At 36.9% G+C, this 10,859-nt stretch overlaps 1 protein-coding gene across 1 annotated transcript; it reads left to right on the forward strand.

Moving 5' to 3' along the window:
- The first annotated feature begins 2,985 nt into the window (after positions 1-2,985).
- On the forward strand, positions 2,986-3,921 carry LOC101402966 (olfactory receptor 8S1-like). Its single transcript, XM_004429429.2, has one exon. The coding sequence runs from the start codon at positions 2,992-2,994 to the stop codon at positions 3,919-3,921; it is 930 nt and encodes a 309-aa protein (XP_004429486.1). The 5' UTR covers positions 2,986-2,991.
- Positions 3,922-10,859: the final 6,938 nt, after the last annotated feature.

Raw genomic sequence — 10,859 nt, forward strand, 5'->3', positions numbered from 1 at the left:
TGGGACGCAGCCTCAGCATGGCTGGAGAAGCAGTGCCTCGGTGCGCGCCTGGGATCCGAACCCGGGCCACCAGCAGCGGCGCGCGCACACTTAATCACTAAGCCACGGGGCCGGCCCAACTGCTGATACTTTCTGATCGACATTATGAGATAAAGTCATATTTCATTCTGCAATGACTGGTCCTTAGCTGTGTTTCCTTTGGATAGGATCCAATTAATTCTCTCCATCTAATGATGTTAATCTCTGGCAACAAAACTACTATGCTACGCTTCCCAAAGTTGTTGACATTTTATTTTTAGAAAAAGCAGAAGAAAGAAATCACAAATGGTTACATTTTAGGCATCAGCCACAGTAAAAATATTTGTTTTTAAATTTTTACTTATTTACTTATTTTGAGGGAACCCTTCTGACAATTTACAAACACTCTAAAAAGACACCTGATGCTCCACCTCTGCAGAAGTCAAGCCCCTGAACAGCAACTCTTCTTCCTGTCTGTGGTTTATGTGTGCAAATACAAAATTTTCACTTTGTTGCAAGGATATAATTCTTCCCATAATTTATAGAATCTTTTGGCATTAATAGGAAGGGATATATTTGGAGGTGAGAGATAGGAAAGGGGTTTCCCTTTATATTGCCCTGAAATCATGTCACAAATGCATAGCAGCTCCTTCTCTTCCACACCATGGATAAAACATGGGCCTTTTGCCTGACATAAAGGATTTCAGGATTCAATTCTCTACCAGCTGCTTTGCCCATATCCTCTGGAGAGAATGTGATGATCTGAGCACCAGGAGTCCAATGGGACACTGTGATCAGATCTAAATTAATGAGTGAAATGTGAACATTTTAGCCATTATTTTCATAATCCATTCCTCAAATAACTAAATATGCATACATTGGAAAAAATAATATACATAATTCATCATTTCTTATTGCTGGTATGTAGTTCACTACAAATATTAATTTTCAACAGAATTCTTCCCAATTCTGCCCTAATACAGGATTCTCAACACTAACTGCACAAGCTGAATAATTGTCCCTGGATATGAATAATTTGTCACTGGATCTGAAAGCATTGTTGCCACCACCTAGTGCTACCGGTTATTCAGACAGGTAATTAAACTTAGTCGTTCAATGCTTAGTTAACAGTTAAGGAGGGAGGAACCCTAATTCCCTTCGATCAACTGAACATAGTTATCTTGAGTCAGAATGAAAGGACAGGGTGGGCCAGACTTGGACAGCATTATAGAATAGTTATCCTGAATCTAAGGTTACAAGTCATGGGTGTGAGAACAAAGCAGGAGAACGTGGGCAAGTTCTGGAGTGTGAAAATGTAGGATTGGGTTGGCGTGAAGACTACCAAAGCTGTCTGAGACATTGACAGGAGCAGAGTCTGGTTATATAACTATTAGGAGTTTAAGCCAGACATGGAATATGTGACCAGATATTATCCTGTTTCAGGGGAACAGCTTATTTAACCAAATGCAAATAAGTGTATCCTACAACAGCATGCTAGGTTTATAACTCGACTGATTCTCTGGGACTGAAATATTTTTTTCACTAAATTTTACCTAAATTTTAAAATTAATTTCCATTAAAGGGAATGGAGTAAAATTAAAAAAACAAAACAGAAAATAATCCTCACCACACTAACTCAGCACCCTAGACTTTGTCCCCTACTGTGCCAGAGTCTGAATCCTCCACCCCATCTTAGCCACCTACTCCCACAATAACACCCATCACTTTGTCATCGTCAATACTTATAACATGCCTACAAAATCTGAATTTCAAGCATTCCTCTATCAAACAACTATCTCCAAAACTTACAACTTGCTTACCCTAATGTCCTCACAGAAGCAATTCTTTAAACTCAAACCAATGACTTTACCTTTTTCCCTAGCCATAATCCTCTGCATGTCCCTCGTTCAATTTCTTGCACAGACTTGTTTCTGTGGTTCATTCACTTTGTAAGCATGCTTTACTTCCTTACCTCTTTTTTTCTTTGTCACTGCTTACGCCAAGAAATACCAAACCCCATTTAAAACCAAATATCTATCTGCCCCATACATGTGCTTAAGCAGCTAAACATTACTGGAGACAATTGTATAGTTATTCAAATTAATCCCAAAATCGCAAATGGGCAAATGTATCACCAGTTAATCCTATTGCATTTCTTTAGTAAATTAGTCTTCCACTTGATATACCTAAGTTTTGTGTTCTCGGGTCACCAAAATCCCTCACCACTACCTTACTGAAAACACATACCATACACACACGGATAGATAAATAGAAAATAGATATAGATAGATAGATGATAGATAGATGATAGATAGATAAATAGATAGATAGATAGATAGATAGATAGATAGATAGATAGAAAAATGATAGATAGATAAATGATGGAGACTCTGTTCATGATCTCACCTCACACATCAGCAAAAACTTTGCAACAATCAGTTGAAAAGTCTTTCATATTCCAGCCATAATTCTATCAAGCTAGCTGCCTCAGTCCCCACTCTTTACCTTCCCTCCTATTTACAATTGATAAAAGACTTCTCCCATCTATGGACAAAACTCCACTTGTGCTCTGGATCATTCATTTTCCCTGTCTCAAGGACTTACTTCTGCTATTAACTTCTTACTCTGCTGCATCAACAAATTCTTTCTCTATTCCCATTGAATATACAAAATGTTCTTGCATTAATACCTATCTTAAAAATAAAAGAAAGAAACCTCTAGAGGCATAAGACAGTGGTCCACAAAATTATGTAGGGAGTTGATAGTGGGGTGCTAGACTGTCGTTCGAGAATATCAAAGTTATCATCATGATGATTAGCAAGTTAGCTTAGAAATATCTGAACATGGTTTCTAGTACAGTCATGAAGTGATGTACATGAGCAAGAAGGCTAAGGCAGTGGGGTAACTGGGAAGCACAAAAGGAGTTTTGATGTCTCTCTTTCTTGAATTCCCAAGATAAATCTTTTTATCACTATGGGAAACCACAGCATATTCAGTGAGTTCATCCTTCTTGGGCTGTCTGCTGACCCTCAGACCCAGATTCTGCTCTTCATGTTGTTTCTGGTGATTTACATCCTGACCCTGATGGGGAACCTGGTGATGCTGCTGGTGATCAGGTCTGATTCCCACCTCCACATACCCATGTACTTCTTTTTGGGACAACTGTCCTTCCTAGACCTCTGCCACTCATCTGTCACAGTCCCTAAGATGCTGGAAAATCTACTTTCTGAAAGTAAAACCATTTTTGTAGAGAGCTGCCTGGCTCAAGCCTTCTTTGTGTTTGCCACTGGGGGCACTGAGGCATGTCTGCTGGCTGTGATGGCCGATGACCGCTATGTAGCCATCACCTCCCCTCTGCTCTATGGCCAAATGATGAGCAACCAGCTCTGTGTTGGGCTGGTGTGGGGCTCCTGGAGCCTAGCCTTTGTTGATGCTCTTGTCAATATCCTCCTGGCTGTCAATTTAGACTATTGTGAGGACCAAACTATCCCCCACTTCAGCTGTGAGCTGTCTTCTCTCTTCCCTCTGTCTTGCTCTGATACCTCCACCAACTTCACACTCCTGCTCTGCTCCTCTGTCTTGCATTTCTTTGGAACCTTCATCTTGATCTTCTTCTGTTATACCCGCATTGTCTCCACCATCTTGAACATCAGCTCCACCTCGGGCAGAAGCAAGGCTTTCTCTACCTGCACTTCCCATCTCACTACTGTGATCTTGTTCTATGGATCTGGTTTTCTCAGCTATCTCTTGCCAACCTCAGGTTCCCCCGTGGAGATGATCTTCCCTTTACAGTACAGTGTGGTCACTCCCATGCTGAATCCCCTCATCTACAGCCTACAGAACAAAGAGGTGAAGGCAGCTATGAAGAGAATGTTAAGAAGATATGTTAACTCTTTCACATAGTGGACCAGAGAAACAGGACCATGGAGAACCTAAACAATTCTGCAACAAGATATCTGGTAACTGGAAATTAAGGATTATTTCTTGATTGACCATCATGCCAGCTGTTGAAAAAATATGTATCTGTCAGCATCTTGATACAAACTTAAGAAGAAGGCAGCAAGCTCTGTTCTTAGGTTGATTAGTGGTCAGCCATATTCAGAGGAAGAGAAATGGGTCAGATAATTTTTTACCAGGTATTGTGTATATATGTATTTTTATTTTGTAGAGAGCATCTGTTATTTTTGCCTGCGCGGCATGCTTTCACCCTTCCTCCAGTAACTGCACACCACTCTTGCTTAGCGAAACTGACCCTTCTCCGTTTTATGTAGCCCAGTGGGACTCTCCATAGTGCCCCCCTCTCCTCTCACCACAAGGAGATCATGTGACCTACAAAAGGCTGGACATTCTACCCCAGCATCCCACCAAGAGACTGCCCAGGCCTCCCTGCTACTGAGATCCCCAGTGAAACCCTGTCCACTGCGCTTCCTCACAAGAGGTTTTCCAACAAGCAAAACAACAATAACAATCTTTTAATAAAGATGCTTACCTTAAATGTTTTACACATATAATCCTCTTTAATTATCTCAACAACCTTATATGGGCTAAGTACTATTACTCTATTTGTAAATGAATAAATGAGAACCAGAAAAGTTGCCTAAACTCAAGGGGAGCTCAAATTTCAAACCAGTCAGTCTGAATCCAAGGCCATTTTCACAAACCCTGTCTTGAGTGTGGTGTCCTTTGCAAAACATCCTTTTCTTTACTAATGTGAACCAAACTCAAATTATGTTGGTTGAGGGGCTGGCCCAGTGGCATAGCAGTTAAGTTCATGCATTCTGCTTCGATGGCCCTGGGGTTCATTGGTTCGGATCCTGGGTGGGGACCTAGTCACCACTCATCAAGCCATGCTGAGGCAGCGGCCTACATAGAAGAGCTAGAAGGACCTACAGCTAGGATATACAACTATGTACTGGGGCTTTGGGGAGAAAAAAGAAAAAGGAAGATTGGCAACAGATGTTAGTGCAGGGCCAATCTTCCAATCAACCAACATATATATGATGGTTGAAACCAAAGAATCCAAACTGGTACTCAAATTGGCACTAAACGGTGAATTATGCCCTCGACTTGACCCCCAATGAAATGTGTGGGATTTTTAAATTGATTAATATACCAGGAGGTGCAAAAGACAGCAAATCTTCTATTTACAGTCTCCAATGGGAATATATACACTACAACATTCAATGGCAAATGTATACCTACCACCTGTGATCACCTAAAATCATGCGCCCACTGAGAATGAAGCTATACTGCTTAAGAATCTGCTGCTGTCATCCAGTGTGGTGGGGATAAAAATATTAAGACTCCAGGATAGTTTCAAGCATACAAATTCAAATCTGGAAATTCTGACCTTACTGATTATGGCGCAGACATGACCTAAAGCCAAACTCAGAGGGTGATTCTCTAGCTTGCTGAATTATAACCCTATGAGAATTAATCATCATATGGATTGTGTATGTCAAGTTAGGGAACTGAACAAGAATTAAACAGTGATAACTGGGAGAATTTGAGGACTCAGAGTATCAAACCTCCAAAGCACTCAAAACTACGCCCACTGCGCTGTCCTCACCCAAGCTCTTCCTCCCTTGATGGAAAAAGCACGTGATTCTTAGCATGCCCATCCCTTCTTTTTGCTCTGCTAGTTTCCAGGATTCAAAAATTAACATGCCTTGGGGTGAAATAAAGAACCAGAAACGATAACAGAAAATTTGCATGTAAAATAACAATAGTCCATTAATTTCTATTTCAAAAATCTGGAGATAAATTTGTGGAAGATGATTTTAAGTCTGTTCAATCAAGGAGTGTGGACTTAACATTTTAAAATTAATTTTTAAATCTTTATACACATAAAGACACATATATACCTTTTACTTACCTCCACTTTCCCCAGTTTCTATTCTCTCTCCAGCCACATCATGTCCCTCTCTAGGAACCCACGTTAACTGAATATATTTTCTTTCATAACTTTATCCATGCTCATATCATCACATATAAGTGCTCATATATATGTATACAGATACACATATTCATTTTTACATATATATGGCTGTTCTGTCTTCTAAAAACTCCCTTTAAATACACAGATTTTTATCTTGCTTCTCTCACTGAACAATACTGTGGGCATATTAATCTAGGTCAAATGATTTAGCTCTAATTTATTCTTTTGAATCGTAGCCTAATATTTCATGGTAAGGATGTGCCATAGTCTATACAATTGCCTTTTATATGGGCATTAACTTCGCTTCTGGATGTTTGACATGGTGAATAATGTTTTATTAAACACACTTGTAAATAAATCCTTAAGTTTGGATGCTTTTATTTATATGAGGGTGATTCTCAGGAACGGGATTCTAAAATCAAAATGGATGTGTATTTAATTTGAATATATGTTGCTAGATTGCTTTCTGGAAAGTTCACATATCCTAAGTAATGAATAAGTGTAGTTTTCCCCTATATACTCTCCAAATATAGATGTCATAGATCACTTAAAACTTTTTACCTTCTGATGGGTACAAAGTGGTGTCTCTGTTTAGCTTATTCTGCATTTTCCTTACTACCAGTGAATGTTACTATCTTTTCATGTGTTTGTTAACCATTTGGATTTGCTCTCCTGAAAGTTGCTCATTCATATTTTTTGCCTATTTCTCTTCTGTGTTTTTCCTTTTCTTATCCATTAGCAATATCCTGTACTTTAGCAATATTAACAGTAGTTTGTAATCTATGTTGCAAATATTGACTCGGATCTATTACTTTTCTATTTTGTTTTTATTTTGTCATATAAAAGTTTAAATGTTTACATAGTCAAATATGTCTGCCTTTTCCCTGATAGCACATAGATGCCCTGTTTTGATTAAGAAATTCTCAGGGCTGGCCCAGTGGCATAGTGGTTAAGTTCACACATTCTGCTTTGGTGGCCTGGTGTTCACTTGTTCAGATCCTGGGTGCAGAACTGCTCACCACTCATCAAGCCATGCTGAGGCGGCGTCCCACACAGAAGAACTAGAAGGACCTACAACTATGATATACAACTATGTACCTGGGGCTTTGGGGAGAAAAAAGAAGAGGAATATTGGCAACAGATGTTAGCTCAGAGCCAATCTTCTTCTTCTTCAAAAAAGAATATAATCATAGACTGTAGATATCTTTAAAAAAAAAAAAGAAAAAAATTCTCTAACTACTCAATTGTACGTTTTATCTCTTAATTTTCCTTAGTTTGTATTATTTTATATTCAATTAACTGATTTGGAATTTATTTATATTTTGGTGTAATATAGATGTCTAAATGTATTATTTTATGGATCTAAAGCCACTTAGACAACAATATTTGTTAAATATTACATACTTTCTTTCCCATTGAATAGAAATAATACATGTCATACAATATATTCAATGATCTATATCTGAGGTTTCTTTTCTGAGTCAATTATCTATTTGTCTTTTTCTATTATAATTTTACATTGATTATTCTGAAATATAAGGCAAGGCTCTTCTATACATCTCAATATTTATCTTTTATTAACAGCTTTATTGAAGTATGATTTACATACCATAAAGTTCACTCATATTAGGTGTACAGTCTATGATTTTTAGTACATTTACGGAGTTGTGGACCCGTCACCACAGTCCAATTTTACAACATTTCCACACCCCCAGAGATCCCTGATACTCGTTTGCTGTCACTCCTTGTTCCAATCCTCAGACCCAGGCACCCCTGGACCTAGATTTGCCTTTTCTGGACATTTTATTTAAATCAACTATGCAACTTGTGGTCTTTCGTGTCTGGCTTCTTTCACTTAGCATGTTTTTGAGGTTCATCCATGTGGTAGCATGAATCAGTACTTCTTTCTAGTTGTCATATGGCTACTGTTTGCATGGTATATCTTTCTCCATCTTTTATCTTTCAATCTATTTGTGTCTTTTAATCTAAAATCTTTCTCTTATAGACATCATATAGCTAGACCTGACTTTTTAAATCCAGTCTGGCCACATCTGACTTTTGATTGCACTGTTTAATCAATTTACATTTAATATTATTATCAGTATGGTTAGACTTAAGTCTGCCATTTTGACATTTGTTTTCTAAACTCCTGTCTTTTCTGTTCCTCCTTTATCACCTTCTTTTGTGTTAGGTAGGTATCTTCTAGTGTTCCACTTTATTTCTTTTGTTGATTTTTCTAATTTATTTTTTGAGTTATTTTCTTTTATTGCTCTAGGGTAGTGGTTCTCAAAAGGGGATAATTCTTCCCCTAAGGAGACATTTGATAATGTCTGGAGATATTTTTGTTACAATTAAAGGAGTGTTGCTGGTATGTATAGGGTAAAGACAAGGGATGCTGCCAAACATCCTACAATGTGCAGGACAGCTGTCCACAATAAAGGGATTATCCAGCCAAAATGTCAATAGTACCAAGGTTGAGAAACCCTGCTCTAGGGATTACAATCTTCATCATAATTTATAACTATGTACTTCAGAATAATACTAAATTCTAGTAAAATATAGAAGCTTTGTTCCAATATAGCTGAATTCCCTCCTCCTCCTTTGTGCTATCATTATCGTAATGTTTACATTTGTATGAATTTAAAAATTCAGTATTACAGTTACTGCTTTACAAAATCTTATGTTTTTTAAAGAAGCTAAGAAAAGAAAGGAGAAATTATAATTATAGTGTCTTTTATGTTAATCAACATATTGACCATTTTGATACTCTTCATTTTATCCTGTGGATTTGAGTTTCCATCTGGTGCCATTTCCTTGCTCCAATATATGCTCCACTCCTTCGTATTCTTTTGGTACCATTATTGTCATAATTATTTCATCTTTATATGTGACAAGATCATCAACTTTATAATTACTATTTTATGCAATTGCCTTTTCAATTAGTTTTAAAACCAAAAGGGAAATATATTTTATATTGTCTTTTATAATTATCTATGTAATTACCTTTACTGGTGTTCTTTATTTCTTTATGTAGATTTGAGTTTACCACATTCTACCACTTCCTTCTAGCCCAAAGAATTCCTTTAGTATTTCTTGTAAGGCAGGTCTGCATAGCAATGAATCTCCTAGCCTTTGTTAATCTGGATATGTCTTTATTTTACGTTCACTTTTTTCCATTTTTTTTATTGTGGTAAAATACATACAACATAAAATTTACCATCTTAACCATTTTTAAGAATACAGTTCAGTGGTGTTAAATACATTCATAATGTTGTAATTGTAACTGTAATTCATAATGTTGCAACTGTGACCACCAACCATCTCCAGAACTTTTAATCTTTAAAACTTAAACTCTATACCTATTAAACAATAACTCTTCATTCCCCCACCCCAGGCCCTAGAAACCACCAGTCTACTTTCCGTCTCTATAATTTTTACTGCTCTAAGTATCTCATATAAGTGGAATCATACAGTGTTTGTCTTTTTGTGACTGGCTTATTTCATTTAGCATAATGTCCTCAAGGTTCATATATGTTGTATCATATTGCAGAATTTCCTTCCTTTGTAAGGCTAAATAATATTCTGTTGTATGTATATACCACATTTTGCTTATCCATTCATCCATGGGTGGACACTTGGGTTGCTTCCATATTTTAGCTGTTATGAATAATGCTGCTCTGAACATGGGTATACAAATATCTCGTTGAGACCCTGCTTTCAAGTCTTTTGGCCTTACACCCAGAGGTGGAACTGCTAGATCATGTGGTAATTCTATTTTTAATATTTTGAGGAACTGCCATCGTGTTTTCCACAGTGGCTGTACCATTTTACATTTCCACTAACAGTGCCCAAGGGTTCCAATTACTCCATATCCTTGCCAACACTTTTTATTTTCTGGATTTTTGATAGTAGCCATCCTAATGGGTATGAGGTGGTATATCATTGTAGTTTGATTTGCGTTTCCCTAATTATTAGCGATGATGAGCATCTTTTCATGGGCTTATTGGCTATTTGTATATCTTATTTGGAGAAATATCTATTCACGTCCTTTGCCCATTTTTGAATTGAGTCATTTGATTTTTTTTTTTTTTGAGTTTTAGGAGTTCTATACATTCTGGATATTAATGCCTTATCAGAAATATGATTTGCAAATATTTTCTCCCATTCTGTGGGTTTTTACTCTGTTGATAGTGTCTATTGATGCACAAAAATATTTTAATTTTCATGAAGTCCAATTTGTCTATTTTTTGTTTTGTTAACTATGTCTTTGGGGTCGTATCCAATAAACCATTGCCAGATCCAATGTTGTGAAGTTTTGTCCTATGTTTTCTTCTAAGAGTTTTATAGTTTTAGGTCTTACATTTATGTCTTTGATCGATTTTGAGTTAATTTTTGTATATGGCATTATGTAAGGATCCAACTTCATTGTTTTGCATGTGGATATCCAGTTTTCCCAGCATCATTTGTTGAAAAGACTGTCCTTTCTCCATTGAATGGTCTTGACATCCTTGTAAAAAATCATTTGACCATATATATGAGGGTTTATTTCTGAGCTCTCTATTCTATTCTATTTGTCTATATGCCTACCTTTATGCCAGTACCACACTGTTTTGATTACTGTAGCTTTATAGTAAGCTCTGAAATCAGGAAGTGTGAGTTCTCCAGATTTGTTCTTTTTCAAGATTATTTTGGCTATTTTGAATTCCTTGAGATTCTATTTGAATTTTAGGATGGATTTTTCTACTTCTGCAAAAAATATAATTGGAATTTTGATAGACTGCATTAATCTATAGATCACTTTGGGGAGTATTGACATCTTAATAATATCAAGTCTTCCAATACAAGAACATGAGATACATTTCCATTTATTTGTGTCTTTAATTTCTTTCAGCAATGCTTTGTA

The sequence above is a fragment of the Ceratotherium simum genome, chromosome 17 (assembly GCF_057802395.1).
Source record: "Ceratotherium simum simum isolate JZ-2026a chromosome 17, ASM5780239v1, whole genome shotgun sequence".
Classification (NCBI taxonomy): domain Eukaryota; kingdom Metazoa; phylum Chordata; class Mammalia; order Perissodactyla; family Rhinocerotidae; genus Ceratotherium; species Ceratotherium simum.

Bases quoted from the DNA above. Each gene is read 5' to 3' on its own strand.
- LOC101402966 (XM_004429429.2), top strand. From the start codon at position 2,992: ATGGGAAACCACAGCATATTCAGTGAGTTCATCCTTCTTGGGCTGTCT.